At 37.1% G+C, this 20,332-nt stretch overlaps 1 protein-coding gene across 1 annotated transcript in view; it reads right to left on the bottom strand.

Moving 5' to 3' along the window:
• LOC127627450 (pyruvate carboxylase, mitochondrial-like) overlaps positions 1–20,332 on the bottom strand; it is a 165,741-nt gene that overhangs the window by 137,407 nt on the left and 8,002 nt on the right. Inside the window, exons 2-8 of the mRNA XM_052103834.1 lie at positions 18,503–18,644; positions 15,475–15,659; positions 12,955–13,120; positions 12,390–12,535; positions 10,369–10,486; positions 9,842–9,993; positions 765–883 (exon numbers count right to left, since the gene is read on the bottom strand). Coding sequence (XP_051959794.1) covers positions 765–883; positions 9,842–9,993; positions 10,369–10,486; positions 12,390–12,535; positions 12,955–13,120; positions 15,475–15,659; positions 18,503–18,644 — 1,028 coding nt within the window. The remainder of the gene's footprint in view (positions 1–764; positions 884–9,841; positions 9,994–10,368; positions 10,487–12,389; positions 12,536–12,954; positions 13,121–15,474; positions 15,660–18,502; positions 18,645–20,332) is intronic.

Genomic DNA, 20,332 nt, shown 5'->3' with positions numbered 1-20,332 from the left:
TTCCAAACAGTGAAAGTGAAGACTGAGGTTGTCATTCTGCGTAACATGTCCTTTTGTGTTCCACAGAAGTCATACAGGTTTGGAAAAATTTCCAAACCTGGAACAATACTATTCCATTTAAACATGTTGCCATGTAAACATGTGGGAAGAGTATTTTTAGACGCCCACCACTGTTGCCATGTAAAACCATCTAGGGAGGAAAAATGACCTTTTTCCTACTTTATATTCCAATCTCCTTGCCTTCGTGCAGTTTTGCCTCTGGGTTAAGGATAACAACAAATCACTGCTCGCAAAATCACTTCCCTCTCAAAAGCCCCCTCCCATCAGAGCTCTTTTCTAAAAGATACGAATCTGCTGAGAATCTTTCAGGTTTCAAAGGGTTTATCAAAGATGATAAAGTCTTGCACTTGTGTGTTCTTCCCCACAATAACATTTTAACAATGGGAAAAAACTAATTTTGTGTTAATTAGTGTTATGGGCCTGGCTGAACATCGCCCCTCAGTTATGCAAGTTTAACTGCATTCACACAAAATGTCTTCATAAATGTCAAAGAATATTTAGCGGAGTCATTATTTAGCAAAAAAAAGGTAAATCTTCCCAGAATCTAAATGTCAGGCTATCAGTTGGTCATAAAAAAGGAATTTTATGTAAAATTAGGACAATTAGGGACTTGGTGTTTTTGTGCATTAAATAGAGATAGAGAGTGAGACAGAGAGAGAGAGAGAGAGAGAGAGAGAGAGAGAGAGACTGATACGGAGACTCACTCTGTGATCTCCTCTGTTACAGTGTGCTCCACCTGCAGACGGGAGTTGACCTCAATGAAGTAATGTTTACCATGTTTATCCACCAGGAACTCAACAGTGCCAGCATTCTCATAACCCACCTGAGGGAAGAGATGAAATGAATTGAGCTATGAGCACTGCATACAGTTTAGAGCTTCACAGGCAAAACATAAATGTACAAATTAAAAAGAGTCAAAAAATATACATATAAAAGCACTTTATTTTTGTTACAGTATGATACCCTAGCAGGAGCATTTTCTCAGAAGAGGCAGAATAATACAACAAAAAATATATAAAAGAACATTAATGAAGAGAAAAACAGCAAAACAAGTAGTATGAAATCTAAATACTGTGACTGTCCCACAGCAACACCAGCGGATTCAATTTCAAAGGGAGGCAATAAGAAATTATATTTTGCATAAAGAAAATAAAGCCTTTAGGATTCTGCATCATTTTTATGACAGTGAACTACATTTTTTCCAGCAGATTATTTTTCTGTAATGAGAGAAGAAAAAAAACAACACTATATTCTCATTCCTGTAATAATGTAAATGAAAATCATCCTGTCCGGACACTTTTTTATTATTATTATTATTCTTCAAATCAGCACAAATTAAGTAAAACAAAATACCACGATGTATTCTTATTAATATAAAACCCCATCTCGCAAAGACAGTATAAGAAGCTTTTAGATTCTTTCTGTAATTTTGTTTCACTTGTTTTTATGACAATGTTGAAATAAAAAAAAAATTATTGTAGTAACAATAACTGTAGTATTATTGCATTGTGGAGGAAACTATGGTTAAAGCTGAAGTGTGTAAAATGTTCAAATATTTTCTCCTATCACAGATGTGTATGCAGACACTATAACCAAGTAAGGTAGGTTGAATTCCCCAAAAAGTGTAAACACTGTGGCTCTATAGTACCATCAAAACACTATGTTTATTTGAACATACCAACCAGCACGAAACAGAAACATTGACTCAACCAATGCCGTGAGTCTGGGGTGGGACTATACAATTTTCTGACCAATGGCAGATTGGGGGGGAGTGTTCAGAAAACCTGTTTAAAACCAGTCATCAATATTTATTATTCTATTTGGTGACACTAGTGGCACAGAAATGTCACACTTCCACTTTATCTATGGTACATGTGTATGAGGGGAGGGCGGTTTTGAAAGAAAGGCAGCAAGACAGCAGGAAGTCTGTTACTAGGCCACGTCTTGACACACGTGTACATGCATAACATCTAGCCCAACAGGGAGCTTCCATAATCCGGTCGCCAAATTTCACAGAAGTGTGATCCAATTCATCCTTAGCCCTCTCTAATTTTGCCAAATTTCCCAACATAACACATTCAGATACACACCCACTCACGCACACACACTCAAACACAGTGTTTCGAGAGTAAAGCATCCTTGAAAACAGGACTAGAGATTATCCATTATTCTCAGTAACTTCTCACACACTCACTGAAATACAACGAGCAGATTAAATCTATTAGACAAAACAATTGCAAATAAAGAGATGAAAATAAGACAAAATGCAGTGCGCTCACTGGAACGGACAGTATGATTACAGACAGGTAATTAAATGGTAAGTTGAGAGGAGGAAGAGGACAGATGGCATTCAACAGAGATCACTAAGGAGGGTGAGAGAGAAGGAGGGATAGAAATGAGTAATTATGAGTTTCACAGCTTGATACAATTTCTAATTACTTCACAGCATCCATAGAATAAACAGGATGTGCCGATAGGCTGCGTCAAAAGGCAGAGAATGGGGTCTTTGGGCTCTGTTTTTAAGTTAATATATGAAATCATAACAGAAAAGGAGGGAAACCGAGAGAGGAAGCTTGAAAATGGAAATTGTCATTTACCTACCCCCATGTCATTCCAACCCCATTTTATTTTCTTTCTTCATTGAAACACATAAAGAGACAGCCAAATCCAGCCTAAGGTGGTTTTGCTGGTCTTTGCTGGTTTGAGCTGATCTAGCTAGTCTCCCAGCTTGGCCAAGCTGATGATTTATAGCTGGTATTGGAGGCGAAGCTTAGAACCATCAGAAAAGTTAATGCGGGCTGGCTTGTGAAGGACTTGTGTGTGCTGCTACAGTTCTGGCTGGATAGCTCAATTGAACCTGTTTGTCTGATTATTTTTTATGGGGATTTACTTATAATTTCTTTTTATAAATGGATTCCAAGAAACTACTAAAACCTGAACTAAGAAAATTCTGCTTGGGCTGGCCCTTCCAACGAGCAGGACTAAGGTTTGTGTTGGCACTGTTTCAGGGTGTCAGCATCTTCTGCTACAAGGTATTGCTACCCATGCCAGCCTATTGCTTTTCTCTTTTATTTCTGGTTTGTACATCACTTTCACCTCTAGAAGCACACTGTTTTTTAGGGATGCTGGTAGGTAGATAATAGATAACCACGAGCATCTTGTAACACTTTAGAAGTCTTAAAATGTAGAAAAGTCACATGGTCACACTGGGAGCATACATCCCCCTCCCGTTTCATTGGATGGTAAAGAGAAGCTTGTACATTCTGCCTAACAATTCCTTTGGTGTTTCACAGAAAAAGAAAAAAAAAATTACAGGTGCAGAATGACATGGGAGTGAGTAAATTAATGACAAAACTCACTTGTGGGTGAATAACATTTCCATAAAACCCGCTTGAATGTTTCACTAAATGCGTCACTAAAGTAAACAATGTCATGAAAATATCCTTGTCTTTTCTGATGATTAGCAGTGAAGACAATTTATGTTAACAATCAAATGTAGCAGCTCAAGTTGCTTCACACACACAGGGGGGGTTATAACATTGAGCGTTGAATGTAGGTCTAAAATCAGGCTGTGATCCCCAACCTGTGCATCAGGCACTCGGCAGAGCAGCTGTCTCCATGGCAACAGCTGCCATTAAAAAAAAAAAAAAAAAAAAAAAAAAAGGGCATTAAAATGTGAGAGAACTTTGTCATGTTAATGCCAATCAGAAATGCATTGCTCCATGACAACATGGTTACCCATTTAAAGGAACACAGCAAAACATTTTGAAAAAAAGATGCAATTAAAGTAAATGGTGACAGAGTCTAACATTCTGCCTAACATCTTTTGTTTTGGGTTCCACAGAAGTCATGCTGGTTTGGAACAACTTGAGGGGGAATATATTATGACAGAATTTTCATTTTTTGCGTAAAGTAAAAGAATTGCAACATCCCTTAGTTATAAAAAAAAAAAAAAAAAAAAAAAGTTACAATAACAAAAGGGTCATAAGCTTTGAGGAAATGTGAAGTTCGCATTTCTGTACAAGCAATTATATGAACGACTGATTACAAAAGCTTCCCGTCATCGGGTCAACAATAAGAACTGGAGTCTGTCAAACATCATCACTTTGAGCATCACAGAGGATGGATTGAAAGATATTCAGAAACGGAGCATGAAACGACGATGGCTTCGAAGGTCATGCATGAGATCTCATATTTCTGTTTATTGTGGTTCATATTCTTAAATGGCTACTGCTAAAGACAGTGTTGAACGTCAGTGTTGAACGTCTGCTAAAGGTCAGTTGGAGTCAAATCAAATTGTGTCTTTCTACAAACACGAAGAACGGGCAACATTATCGCACATGACATTTCCATTTTAGTGACATACAGCCCTAATTATTAAACATGACGAAGACAAACCATTTCATCCTTCACAGTTGCTTGAAACTGCTGCCATGCTTTAAAAATTGAATTAAACAATTATAAGAGCCAGGGAGAATTTTCTTTGACATAAAAGACGGAGCCAAGACTGAGAGAACAGAGGGATACATCCCGCTGCTCTTAAGAGGACAAGTCATGTGAAAAGCTGCACTACTCAGCAACAGGAAAGGAGATAGAGGAGAGCTTCAAATATCTGCGTGAACATGTCAAAAGCTCAAATGAGGTTTTAATGCTTGCGCTGTGAAATCTGCAAGGCATGGACATCTTCATTTTCCTCATACAAATGATAGAACAGATGGAGGAAAGATTTCAGCTCTCTTTCTCTTTATCCATCTCTTGCTCTCCTTCAAGTTCCCTTGCTTCTTGCACACACATTCTAATGTTTCCTATTGGTTTTGCAGCGAGGGCCACCAACCCCAAAAGCCATCCCTGAAATTAGGCCTAACTACTTTAAAAAAAGAATACTACTATATTGCTTTGTCCCAAAGGCAAGGGAGGTTACTTTGTGCATACGACACCTTAAAATGTTGTCTCCATTCTAGTTGCAAAAGCATTTCCAAAAGGTAGGTAACTTAATTATGCTGCTTTTTCAGATATCTCGTTTTAGCCAAATTCTTAGGTGGCATCGTGTGTATCCTATATGGAGAAGGCAATTCCAGAATGCATTAAGGTAAGCTCTGTGATAAAAAGAAATCCAAGATGGTGGCAAAGTGAAAAATGTTAACAACTGTTTTTAAAGATTTCCTTTTTCAGTGGCATACCCAAAAATAAAAGCTTATAAAATCAACAACAACAAAAGAGTTCATTATCCTTGTAAAGGAAACTTAAAAAAAATAAAATAAATTATGATATAGATTAGAATAAATTCTGAGACTCTCAGCCAAAGGACAGTAACCGCTGGAGAAAGAAGAAAAAAAATTATACATTATACATCTCTGGGTGTAAATAAGGTGGCTATGAAAAACTGCTTTTGTTTTGTTCCCAATCATGTCAACTGTATCTAAGAAATCTTGTGTATCTTGTGTTAAGACAAAGCAATCAAAAGCTATAGCATTACAAATATAATTTGTCCTAGTGTCCAAAAAGAATTTATCATTAACCATAATGAATTTGAAATAATAATTTTTTTTTTTTTTTATTGTTTAGGATTCTCTCCCCAATTTGGAATCCCCAATGCGTTCTAAGTCCTTGTGGTGGCGTAGTGACTTGCCTCAATCCGGGTGGAGGATGACGAATCTCAGTTGCCTCCACATCTGAGATCCTCAACCCCTGCATCTTTTCACGTGGCTTGTTGAGTTACTGTGGCAACCTAGTACGTGTGGAAGCGTCACACTACTCTCCATGGCATCCACAAACAGCTCAACTCTCGCCCTACTGAGAGCGAACCACATTATAGCGACCATGAGTAATGGAGGTAATCTAACGTGACTCTACCCACCCTAGCAACCGGGCCAATTGGTTGCATAGGAAGCCTGACTGGAGTCACTCAGCACACCCTGGATTCAAACTTGCGACTCCAGGTGTGGTAGTCAGTGTCTTTACTTGCTGAGCTACCCAGGACCCTACAAATTAGCTTTTTGAACATATCTTTCCAAAAGTACACATTACACAGTAAGGGTTCTCATTTCATTTTACGACAGACATTATAGCCTGCGGTTCAGTCAGCAAGAGAGTAATCCAAGCAGATTTGATGAGGAAGTGAGCTGTCGGACTGATTCAAACCAATAACTCCTGTGTTTGAATTAATCTGATTCACCAATCAGTTTGACCGATTCATTAAAAAGAACTATACAAATGGAGTGTTTTTTTGCATGTTGCCCTGCATGTGTGCTGTTGCATGGGATTAGCAGAGACAATACAATTGAAAGAATTGCTAAATTATTTTCTATATATTTTTGTATTTCTTTTGTCACATTCATTTCACAAACTCACAGCTAATATATATATATATATATATATATATATATATATATATATATTCAGTCACACTAAACCGCTTGACACACAGAATACTTCATTTGTCTTTTGCTCTCTCTTTCACACACACACACACACACACACAAATGCATTCACATATTCCAGAATGCTAATCAACTGACAGCAAAGTGACCATTAGGGCTGAAAGGGTTTAAAACCTTTTTCTGAGTGTATGTTGGTCGAATCCAGTAATGGCAGTCAAAGGAAATGAACACAGTGAATGGACATTTCAATGTGCCAGCACTATACTGAGCTGATTCCAGCATCTCTAAATATTTTTATGCATGTTTATTTAGAAACTCTATATTGAAAAATGGCTGTATTAAAAATAAATAAATGAAAAAAAAAAAAAGAAAATGGGAAAAAAAGTCTTCAATTACAACTGAAAGAACTTTGAAAATAAAGACGTTTTATAAATAGTGTAATAAATGTCATGTTTATGGTTCATCGGACTGACAGAAACCCAGCAAGGCAGGCATGTAATGGCACACATAGAGGGAGGTGGTTTATGGATGTGTATGCACAAGCCCCCCCCCCCCCCCCCCCACCCCACACCCCACACACAGTGACAGAAATTGCAAAAACTGCTGCCAGTTTATATTTTTTTAACTTGATACTTTGAAGAAATTTAAGAGTAGAGTTTGAACATTTCCCAATGACTTTGTATAACTGTTCAGCATTTAAAATGTACATAGATCGAAGTGATGTCATTGTAATATCTGCATATCAGTGTTTGATGCACAAATTTCCAGCAGCAGCGATCTGCCGCTATTGAAACTTTATTGCCACTATTGATTTTATAGCTACATTTTTGTAAAGCAATTTTTACAAAGTCATGATCTTGCCATTTATCTAATTGCATTGATGATTTAAAAACACAGTGTATTGTAAAATAATGGCAAGAAAACTGGTCTTTCTAACGAGTTGTCCTCACAGGATGCTCGGGGAAAAAAAAAAAAAAAAAAAATCAACCAGTAGTCCATTTTAGGAGCAAATTACTCTTTTGAGCCAATTCTTTTAATTAAGTTTAAAAGGCTCAATGAGTTACTGGTTTGAATCAGTGTGATGAAATATTCCCCGAATGACTTAATGAATCAGTTGGAGCAGTTTATGAATCAACATTTGACTCACATAACAGAAGACATCATTTATTTTAGAAATGAAGCAAGAGCTGCTTGGTATACTTTGATTTGGGAAACTGTCATATGAACAACCTGTCAGTAATGATAATGACTATGTGTAGTTTAAAAAAAAAAAAATTACAGTTGCCTCAGTCATTAAGTTTTTAATCAATTATAATTGAATTCAAAAATATATGTTTAAATATAATATATATGAATAAACTAATATATATTTTTACATCAATTTGTATACTGAAATGTGACTGCTCCTTTCTTTCTTGTATAGCATAATGCAATTTTTCTTGTAAAGCCTGAAGAAAACAATAATGTGTAATGAGTTTGACAAACAAAGCTCTGATGCAGCATTTCATGTACACAAAACTAAAGCCCTAAAATCTAAACTTGCTTAAAAAAATAAATAAATAAATTATTTTACTGCCTTGCAAACACTGGAATTTCTTTCAGAAAATTCAAATGTGGTTAAAATCTACTACAGCTAACAGACCATTTATGTTAATAATGGCTTTTCATAGGTGAATAAATTATTTGAAATATAAAAATGGCAACAAACATTAGGCACTGAAGAAAGGATATGCCACTTATACAAAAGTACAATGATGCATAGTGTTTAAAGGCGCAAATAAGCCTGAAGGGAAGATGATGTTCATATACAAAGTGCAGAGTTCACTGCATTAGGGACCAAATAATTAAGGAGGGTATAAATCCAAATTAAACTGCAATTATCGAACATCTGTTTACATCCCTTGGTATGCCATGCTAGCGTGTTATTGTTATATCCAAACAGGACTAAATAAAACTCAGCATATCTCTGAGAAGCGTCATCAGAACTATTGCTGTAAATCACACAAATATGTGTGTTCTCGGGGGCATTTTATAAGACACAACAAAGGGAGTCTTTTGAGAAATCACTCTTTTGATTTCGAGTTAGCTGTCAGTTTGAGTTATGTGGTTGTGTACATTTCTTGCTAACATCAGACTGATCAACTGGTGCTTACATGTGATCAAAAAGAAAAATTATGTATAAACAGTAAACAGATGTTGGTTGCAGGTGTTAGCCTGGTGTCTAAAATCTCCAAAGAAAAAAAACAGCACTTTTGTCAGTAGATAAAAATCTTCTAATCTTCAGCAGATAAAATATCAAACCTGTCCAAATGCTAGTGCATACAGTCCACTGTTCCCTCAGATTGGCATGCTCAGATAAAAATGTGCCAAAAGAAAAATAAAACAATCTAATAACGCAAAGAAATGATTAGGGTGGATTTGGGAGGGGGTTTGAATAATTGAAGTACTGGATTGCGATAGAGATATACAGGCACTTGGTTATTTTGCAGATGCTGCTGTATTTCTGTAACAGCTTGTCCGTTACAGCAATCACAGACCATTTTTTCAGTCTTGGCAAACATACAAACATACATCCAGTGAAATGGATGAAGGGAAACATTACATGGCTGCTAAAAGTGCTGGCCAAATCAATGGCACAGCAGTGCTGCCTGCTGTCTAATTTAGTATACTACATTCTGAGGATCTACTGCAGACTTTACTTTGAGATTCAAAATTACAGATGCATCTTTTGTTTACTAAAATTGCTTAGCGCTTGTGGCTTCAAATCTCTTAGCCCTCTCTTTCCATTTTATCTCTCTGAGAATCTAGATAGTCTCTCAGGCAACCTTACAAATTAAAAAGTTAACTTGCAAATCAAGAGCCTTGGATAGGTCTCTATTTTCACATACAGTGACTCCTATTTGAACACTTAATGCAAGAATGTCATTGCATGTGGCAATCATTTTAAATAAAAAGAAGCACACTTTTAAGTATAACTAATTCCTAGGAAACCTTATGTAATAAAAAAAAATAAAACAATTGACAAAAGAGAAATAGTATGTCAAACTCAAAACATGTCTACAGTAATGTGATGAACTACACCTCACCCTGCTAGAACACCTATGTGAACCAAAGGACCAGTTAGTTCAATGTAATTGCAAATATGGCTATGAAAAGCCACTTGATTTGATATTTTCCTATCTAATACAAAGAGTCATTCATTTTTAAGCAGCTTAAATGTCCAAATATTTTTGAGAGCCACTGTAGGCACAGAATCTCCAAATGCCCCTTAAAACTCAGTACATGGGCAACAGTGTATTCATACATTTTTAATCTATTTTAAAAAGTGATGTCTTTGTTGTATTTGCATAGGGCTTGAAAGAAAGCCAATGCAACCATCTGTCAGATGTGTTCATTTGTACCTGTCGGGCGAGGTTAACAGAGTCAGCAGTCAGTCGGTCTCTAAGGTGTTGGTCGAGTTGTGAGGCCGGGGCAATCTCCACCACCTTCTGGTGTCTCCTCTGGATGGAGCAGTCCCTCTCGTACAGGTGAATGACATTGCCGTATTTATCGCCTACAAACAGTGGATCAATCAGCTTATCATTACACAGAAGTCTAAATACCATCTGGCACTGTAAACAATCAAATCTGCTTGTATTTCTCCAAAATATCATCAACAATTACATAACTGATCAATAAACACTATGCATATTAGAAGGCAACAGAGCACTGCACCATTCTGTTAGTTGTCAAGAACAGTGTGCTCTATGTAAATACACAAATATGCTTTAATTAGCTGCCAGCCACTTCTAGCAGAAATGTCATTTGCTTTTGGAGGTTTTGGAGTGCTTTTCAGTGATAATGTTAGACTGATCATTACTTGGCCTGGAAACAGATGTAATATTAGAGTTATTTACAGTTTTTGAACACAAACCAAGTATGGACTTACCCAGGATCTGCACCTCGATATGTCTGGGTTTCTCAATGAATTTCTCCACAAACAGAGCTCCATTGCCAAAGGCTGCTAGGGCCTCAGAGTACGCTCGCTGATAGTTCTCTTCCAGTTCCTTAGTGCACAAATAAACACGGGGTCATTGGAATAAATAATCAGTACCCCAAATCATACAGAACCAGAAGGGACCCAATTTCAAGTAAATTTAGAAAGTTAAGTAAAATTAACAACTTTTCCAATGCCATTTTTCCCTTGTATATTTGCAGCAAACTTATACAGTCCCACTATGAAACACCAACGGTTACAAAAGCAGTGGGACACAATGATTTTTTGTTCCTTATATTTTCATTTTGGTGGCGATGTTGGTTGTCTGAACTTATGACAATGAAGGAGGAGAGTATTATTTTCCTAGCTCAACATCTGGTTGTGAATTTTCCAAAGAGGCAAAAGTCAATAGAAGATGTGTGACCGTTACTGAGCTTTTCTTTAGTATATTGTTTGTATCTCTTTGATTTGCTCACATCAGCATCAGCTAGACTGTAATTTTACATTGCAATTTAAACTATGTATTATACTACAATTTTATTAGTTATTTGGTGAGTGCTAATATTGGAGCCTGAATACCAGTATCTGCACAGCAAACAAATTCAAAGTCCAATTACCTCACATAAAATGCTAGACAAGGGTTCATTCAATTCTGAAAAAAATTAATAATTACATACATATATACAAATATTAAAGGGATAGTTTAGCCTCATGCCATCACAGGTGTGTATGACTTTCTTTCTCACAAAGATTTCTAGAAGAGTGTTTCCGCTGTGTACGTCCTTACAACGCAAGTTAATGGTGACCAGACCTTTCAAGCTCTAAAAATTACATAAAGGCAGTATAAAAGTAATCCATGTGAATCCAGTGGTCTAATATACTGTACAGTTGAGGTCAGAAGTTTACATACACTTAGATTGAAGTAATTAAAACTCACAGATTTAATATTAGCAAACTATAGTTATGACAAGTAATTTAGTCATTTACTTGACATACATTTTTACAAAAATTGTTTACAGACAGATTGTTTCACTTTTAATTCACTATAAATCACAATTCCAGTGGGTCAGAAGTTTACACACACTAAGTTAACTGTGCCTTTAAGCAGCTTGGAAAATTCCAGAAAATGATGTCAAGCCTTTAGGCAATTAGCTTCTGATTTAAAGTCACTGCCTCGCTGTTTCAAAATAAATTGTGGACATCAACAAGTCTGGTTCATTCTTGGGAACAGTTTCAAATCCCTGAAGGTACCACGTTCATCTGTACAAACAATACTACGCAAATATAAACACCATGGAACCACGCAGCCATCATACCGCTCAGGAATGAGATGCATTCTGTCTCCTAGAGATTAATGTAGTTTGGTGTGAAAAGTGCAAATCAATCCCAGAACAACAGCAAAGGCCTTGTGAAGATGCTGGAGGAAACAGGTAAACAAGTATCTATATCCACAGTAAAACAAGTCCTATATCAACGTAACCTGAAAGGCTGTTCAGCAAGGAAGAAGCTTGCTTCTTCCTTGCTTACTTTTGCTTACTTTTTGGATAAATATCCTCTGGTCTGATGAAACAAATATTGAACTTTTTTGCCATAATCTCCATTGTCATATTTGGAGGAAAAAGGGCTTGCCTTCCATAGGAAGGAATTGAAAGCGCTCACTCACATTTGCTCACTACGCGCCAGTGGAAACATACGACAAGAATGCCAAACTGCTAGTGTTTTTAGCAACACGCATGTCTAGATGTAGAACACAGGCTAAATATCGAAAATTACTCAGCTTAACGTTGATATCATGGAGTTATCAAAATAAATATTGATATCGTTTTATCACCCAGCCCTAGCTAAGGTGTATGTAAACTTCTGACTTCAACTGCATATATATTAAAGCGATATAATCACTTTAGAGAATTTTAAAGTATTTAAATACACTAAACGTTCTCCTTTGTACAATTTTACTCTCAGGCACCACTTACCTCATACTCCCTAACCACCCGCATTCCACGGCCTCCTCCCCCATATGCGGCCTTAAAGATGATTGGGAAACCATAGGTGTTGGAGAACTCTTGAGCTTGCTGCAAAGACGAAATGGGACCATCTGTTCCAGGTACAACTGGCACACCTACAGATGACCAAAGATAAAAAAAATATATAAAAAAATAAATGAGAGCACCACGGCTTTTAGACATGGAAACACCAATGCCTTCTTCAAAGTACCATAGAGTACCATAAATAAGGTGGTACATGAATATGGAAATCATTCAGTGCCATGATATCTAGCAAAGTATTATGGTATTACCATCTGATACAATTGCTGTTAAAAAGATAAAAAGGTACCAGCTACAAAAAGCTAGCATTAAAATTGAATACCCAGCATTGTGCATATAAATTCATGAACATTCTTCATATTGTGCTCACTTAACATTTTAGCCATCTTTACCATGTAAAGCAGAGTTTGGAATTAGTGTATATAATCTAATGAGAACAGGGTATGTTCGCCAAAGAAAACAAGACTATGGATGTTTGCAAAGGATGCTTTACCTGCACTCGTGGCAATGGCACGGGCCTCAACTTTGTCCCCCATCTTGCGCACCACCTCTGGGTTGGGGCCAATAAAACGTACCCCAGCATCAACACAAGCCTGGGCAAAATCTGCTCTTTCTGAAAGGAAGCCATAGCCTGGATGGATGGCATCCACATTATTCTCCTGCCAGGTACAGATTGTGAAACATTACCAACTGGCACAGCTATTATTTTATCAAAACTAATCCCTCTTCAAATGTTTTGATAGTCACATTTTCAATTGTTAGTGTGCACGCACGCACACACAATGACCCAGACAAAAAGAAAAGAAGAAATAATGCAGATGATTTATATACTGAATGTGAAGAATGGGTCAAAAAACTGGGCATTTTGACTTTTAGGTTGCAATAGGTTCTCTTGTTACCTGAGGGCACTGGTCACTTGGTCGTTTCATCATCTACCCTCCCCTTAGTCCTGGCCATGATTGTACCACAGTATCAGATTTGAAGTTAAAATTCTGAAAAGCAGTAGCTTTCCTCCAAGCATACAGCCCAAATTCCCCTACAGTACAAAATGTTTTGTACACTTATTTATTTATTTTTTTAATCTGCATCAAAGGTTAGCAGATTAAGTTCTCTAACAAGTCATGACAAGATGTAAGGAATGTTTCACATTCACTTTACACAACATTGGGTCATTTAAGACCCAAATTAGCCCTCTTGTTAAATTGAAAAGCTGATAAAGCAATTCATTTATTGACTGACTGATTGCCTTATTATCTCTGGTATTTAATCAGGAAATGAGTTGTGGGCTTCAACAGTTGCCTGTTGAGGATTTTTATGGCTAAATGCTTCTTGGCAGTAGTGTCTGAACCATTCATCACATGGCATAATTATGTGCAATTACTGCACTTAGCAGGAATGTTTGCAGTCGATCTGTCCAATGACTGCGGCTGTGTATTTTATAGGTCATGTGATTCTAATCTGCTGCTTACTGTATCACCACACAAACACTTAAAAGCCTCAGGTGTTAAGAGAATGTGATTACATTGTAGTCTTTGAACTCATGTACAGCACCAGACCCTAACATAAAAATTAAGATGTCACTTCACCTATTTCAATATGCAGAACATTATGGAACAATTTATCACCTGAGACAACCTCTGCCCAGTGTTTCTCTTCCTTTCAAGCAGTTGTGTGTCAGCTATCTATACTCCATTACATCCTCACAATGGTTAATTGTTACCACATGTTTGCTTAAGTTATTACTGAACTACTTGAAGATAGTGGCGGACATGTAACACTAAATATAAAATAAAAAAATAAATATAACAATGGCACGTTTAATATATATATAAGCAAATAGTCTATATCAATTAAATTTGACCTTTTGTGCATTTCAATATTTTAGCAAATAAAAGTATAAAATATCACACATCACTATCATGCTGTAGAACGATCCAAAAACACTTTCATTTGCAGTACAACCCATTGAAGATACTGTACGTCTATCCCTCACAGCCTTGTTGTCATTCCCATCAAAAATCAAAGATGCTGCTGCTGTAATGTCTATAGTCTGAGCTTCTGCAAATTTAAAAAGCGCAATCCGCGACTAGTAAAGTTGTCAAAGTTTGCTATAGAGGTGAACCTCTTTTGTTGCACCTGGTTTTCCATTAGTGTCAAATTCTTTGCGGTTGCCACAAGTTTACAATAGTACCTTGTGACGAGGAGGGGGGCGTGGCTGGGCCATGATGGAGCGTGGCCGGCACGGAATCAGCGGGAGAGCGAGATAAGGAGAGGACGGAGACACCAGTTTGAGAGAGACGCACATGGCCACGTTGCATATGTGTCTGTTTGTCTCATGTTATATGCTGTTTTAAGTTGAGTTTTACATTAAACCATACGTTTACTGTTCAGCCGGTTCCCGCCGCTTCCGTGCCCATCCTTACCCTCGACGGAGGCAGCCACAACAGTCTACCTTGGGATGGAGGGGTTGCTGCCGGCTGCCAAGATCCGGAGTGACGAGAGACAGCGAGCAAGTTCTTAACTATATATAAACTAAAAGTTTGTCGCCATGTTTGACACAATGTTTACCACATATTAACAACAAGTTGGTCAAATAATACCAACTACAAGTTTGTCCCTATATTTGCTGCAATTTTACCATATATTAACAACAAATTTGTCACTATGTTTGCAGCAATTTTACCAAATATGTACTGCAAGTTTAAACACAAATATATTTTGCAAGGATTCTACAAACACCCAGAAATGCAGAGACTAGTATGGGCATATTTGAAGCACACAGGTTATCCTTTGCATTTCTTGCAGATGTTGTCAAGCAACAAAACTGGAGGCCAGTATTTGACCTTAGTATCTGTAAGTTTAAAATCTAACAGAAGCCCCTTAGTCATAGACAGAGTCTGTTTGTTACGTTCTACCTCCACAACTTTTACTCAAAAGTATGCTTTAGTTTGCCAAACCAGTATTTACATAACATCTTACTCAGCCCATTCAGATGCTAGGAAAGACCTCTGACCTTTGCCACTTTGATGATGTCTGGTATGTGCAGGTAGGCTGCTACAGGTGGCAGCCCCTTTCCTATGAGGTAAGCTTCATCTGCCTTTTGTCTGTGCATCTGGCCGGTGTCCTGCTCAGAGTAGACAGCCACTGTGCGAATTCCCAACTCTGTGCATGCCCGAAACACCCGAATGGCAATCTCTCCTGCAAAGAGCATTCATACATTATTGTTGATCTCATTCGTGGTTTACACAACCACATCCCGTTTCAAAGACCCCAGCATTTACTCGCAACTATCACAGTGCCTAAATACAAGGGATGTCCAGATACCGATACTGGTATCAGAATTGGGTCCAATACCACGCTCATGTACTTGTCCTCTCAAAAATGCTCAGATACCAAAAACCAATACTATCTGGAGTACCCATCTTACGTAAACATTCAGCACACAAACTAAAATCACGTTATGTCCTAGTGAGATTATTTTACCGCAAAAGCTACAAATTATATAAATATTTGTTTTGCATGAGCGGCGTGCTCCAAATGTGTGGAGACAGTGTGGTGCCGATGGCGGCTACACATACCTTTTAAAACTCAACTTTATGGAGTTATATGTGTGACAATTCTGAATGCACAAAATAATATTTTGAGCGCGCAAGATGAAATTTCAACAGTCTTGTATATTAGAAATAATACGAATATTAAAAATATTGACAAAATTAACATTCCATTCTTGATCAATTTAAAAAGCTGTTTATGTTTGCGTTTCAAAGCTATGAGGGTGTTTTTATGAGGTTTATGCATTCTATCACAACTCTTCTGGCAAAACTGATTAAGGAGAAGAAATGGAAGAAAGGGAAGAGGCCAATTATGTCTCCTGTTGTAATTTGGGGTAAATTATATGTACAGTATATTGAACCTCAATTGTTTGAGACTGCAAAAAGTAAAAGAAATCCTTAGCATTGCATGATCCCAGGCTACTATATTTAAAAAAAAAAGGAACTTACATTACAGTATATTTAGCCTTACTGTATTACTGGTATGTCTATAATCCATGGGGTAAATATATTTTGTAATAATAACTGCATACAGTATATTAAGTGTGTATTGAACTTGGAGAATTGTGCATGTTGTCTCTTCTGCTACATTTACACAGAGATGTTTATGTTTGCTGTATCCACTTCAACTGTCCAAATGCAAAGCGATTGTAAGCCGTTTCTAATAGCCAGTCCTGATGTAGGAGGCGAGACTTGTCGGAATACAGTTGGAAAAGAAATTGAGCAGTCTAAAGTTCTGAGCGCACACAGAAGGCATTTGAGGAGAGAGATGAGTGAGAACTTATGCACGCAAAAATATTATTAATCTTTGCAAGATACATTGCCTTACAAAACTGAGCTCAAGCACTTATCTAGTGTGTGCGAAACATATTTGTGCACTCAAAATATCATCTTGCTTGTGCAAAATTACTTTTTTGCACTCAAATTATCAACTTGTATTCTCAAAATATCATCGATATTATAATTTTGCATGCTCCAAATACAATTTTGTGCACGCAGAATTTTGGCACATATAACTCCACAACACAGGCTCATACTGAAAATACACCATCATGAGCATCCAGCTGTTTGTAGCAGATGACAGTGAACAGAGCGCAAATTCACTTTGTAGCACGAGTCACATATGGAGTACGTATTTATTTATTTAAATAGCAGCCTTTTGTGGTTTAATAATTACTGAGTAGAGATGCCTGGGTAGCTCAGCGAATATTGATGCTGACTACCACACCTGGAGTCGTGAGCTCGAATCCAGGGTGTGCGGAGTGACTCCAACCAGGTCTCCCAAGCAAACAAATTGGCCCGGTTACTAGGGAGGGTAGAGTCACATGGTGTAACCTCCTCGTGGTCGCGATTAGTGGTTCTCACTCTCTCAATGGGGAACGTGGTAAATTATGCATGGATGGCAGAGAATAGCATGAGCCTCCCGTGCAGAAAGTTTCCGCGGTATCATGCACAACTAGCCACGTGCTAAGAAGCACGTATTGACTGTCTCAGAAGCGGAGGCAACTGAGACTTGTCCTCTGCCACCCGGATTGAGGGGAGCAACCACGCCACCACGAGGACCTACTGAGTAGTGGGAATTGGGCATTTCAAATTGAGAGGAAAAAGTGATAATATATTAAAAAAAATAATAATAATACATTCAAAATAAATCACCACTTTATTCGTTAGCCACCCGCTTTACCGGAGTGGGAAGCTTGCGTCTTATGTGAGAGCTCAGTGGTCGAAACACAAACACTCCAAAATAAAAGGTCAATTTAAATAAAGTATGACAGAAATTGAATATTCACTGTTATACTACTACTACTATTAATAATTTATAATAATAATAATAATAATTCAATAGTAATTTTATTCCATTTAAGAAATCTTAAATCTGTGATGCGCTGTTATGCAGCATTTTGACAAATATAACTCAATATCATGTTGAAAATTAAAGTTCTCATTTATTTATTTATTTATTTATTTATTTATACACCATTTTGATAATAAAATTTAAATGAAATTGTTGATATGCAATTCAGAAAACACATGGCTTTTAGTCCATGTGTTTTATCTTTGATGTCATCTCTATATTAGTGGACTCAGTGTTGACAAAATATGGCAGATATGCAGTACATATTTTTTGTTGCATATTTTTCTCTTTCTCTTCTGGGAAAATGGTCTAAAAATATTGATGACTCATCTTGCACTACACTATATCCCTCCCCAAATACCACCTGCAAACAACTAGCATACAGCAAGTTATGGTTCTTGGCTGTGATGTAACTAAGGCCTTTTGGCTATTTAATCAAATATATCCCACTCAAACTTCCTGTTTCAATAGGAAATGTCAACACAGAATAGAAAATTAATTTATCAATGTAATGAAATATAAAACAGTAACTACACTGGCAGCCAGCAACTGACAAGGAGTGTTTAACTGTATATACACGTAATTGCATTCACATCAGTGACCGAGATTAACAAGAGAGATGGAGTATTACTTACCTCTGTTGGCTACCATGACCTTTTTGATGGGCTTGTACTCCACTGTCCGCGGTGCAGTGTAGGCAGAGCGGGTCACACACCACGCCCTCCTGATGGCCAACAGACCAATGGCAGTACGCTTTCCACCCACCTGAAGCAGCATCTAGAAACAAAGAGTAAAATCAAAATAGAATTGCTACACAAAGGCTGATGTTCACTCAGGACATAAGTGTTAACTATTGACTGTTACTGGGATTTCTAAAGAGAATTATTTATTTATCTCGGTTTAATTTGCAGAGACAACTGCAAGCAAGCTATTTAAACTGTGCACTGTGGTGCTTTCAAAACATTGCTCTTTTTGTTTTAGTGGTAGGACATCTCCATCACGGTCTGGGGTGGGACTATCTATTTATTCCATCAATGGAAGATGGGGAGTATTTGGGAAACTTTTTCCGTTTGGTGCCATTAGTGTTGCATTTCACATTTAGTTCCTTGGCAGTCTTTCATTAATATGCTGAGCTACTGCCTCTGTGGCGATAAAAAAATCTCAACACTCAACCTACTAATTGAGGTCAGTGTTGAGAATTCATGAGAAAACACAGACCAATCCTTATTTACCACAAACACACATAATGAGAGCTGTGAAATGTGGCAAACAATTAAGCCATAAACATGCATTTGGACAAACCAGATCGAGAAGACATTTGACCCTTTTTCAAAACAGCCAGTCTTAAAAAACAATTGTAACTCAAGCATGTCCACAAACAAGGTTAAGTGCTCACAGGGCCAAAACGAACATAACACAATATCACATTGTGATCAGATTGCAAAGGCACATATGGAGCACCTGAATAAACATCAGAAACTTCGTGGGAGAACTAGGATGGATCAGAGCGGGGAAACAGAACATTAAAATACTACAACTCGAATCCAAAGTGACATACAAATGAGAAGGAAAAAAAAATACAAAGAAATGTATCATAAAGGAAAGACTTGTATAAAGACAGCGTTTATTAATAGATTTATTGTTATGGACCAAGTGCTCGTAGAGGAGGTTTGTCTTCAGCTGATTGAAGGTTGTGATGATTGCAACAGAAGTTTGAATCTCTTTCCACCCAGTGGTATTTTTGTTAACAAAAACTAAATTAAAACATTTTTAATTTTTCAAACTTTAAACCTGCTTTTATTAAAAATGACAAAGCCACTAGTGATAACACTAGAAGGCGCTGAAACTAATCAAGTACTCGTTCTCACCAGCTAGTTAAATATTAAAAATACACAATTACAGCAAATCATTTTAATTTTTTTTGTGCACATTTGCCTGCTGGGAGCAACTCTGAATTATACTGCATTTTCTCTCTAAATCTCTCAAAAATCTCAGTTACAATTGAGTCTTCTGGGGGGTGCTGTGGATGTTTGTCATCGAGGTGTTGAATGAGAGGAGATATCATGGCTTCTGAGCTTCCAAGTAAAGCCATGTGTGGCAATAAATTATTTTTTTATTTTATTTGACTATTGGTATTCGGTTCTCGTTGGAACAGACGAGGTTCTGCTTTTATTGTGTAAATGCAAAGCGGTACGAGAAACTCGGAAGCTTATCAGACCAATGTGTGAAATATCTGAACACTGACAGAGCACATTCTACAAAAAGTAAACTTTCACCAATTGTTTTTCTAAATTTTAACATGTACAATTATAAAACTGCGAGTCTTTGTAGAATTTGTTCACTACTCTAATGCCATCAATAGTTAATTGGTTTCTATGTATGCTCTGGGTGAGTACAAATGTGTTTTTACTTTTACCTTTTTTTTGTTTTTTTTTATTTTTTATTAATGCATATAAATCACCATT

This window comes from Xyrauchen texanus, chromosome 34 (genome assembly GCF_025860055.1).
Source record: "Xyrauchen texanus isolate HMW12.3.18 chromosome 34, RBS_HiC_50CHRs, whole genome shotgun sequence".
NCBI lineage: Eukaryota > Metazoa > Chordata > Actinopteri > Cypriniformes > Catostomidae > Xyrauchen > Xyrauchen texanus.
This window is presented reverse-complemented; position numbering and strand designations above follow the sequence as displayed.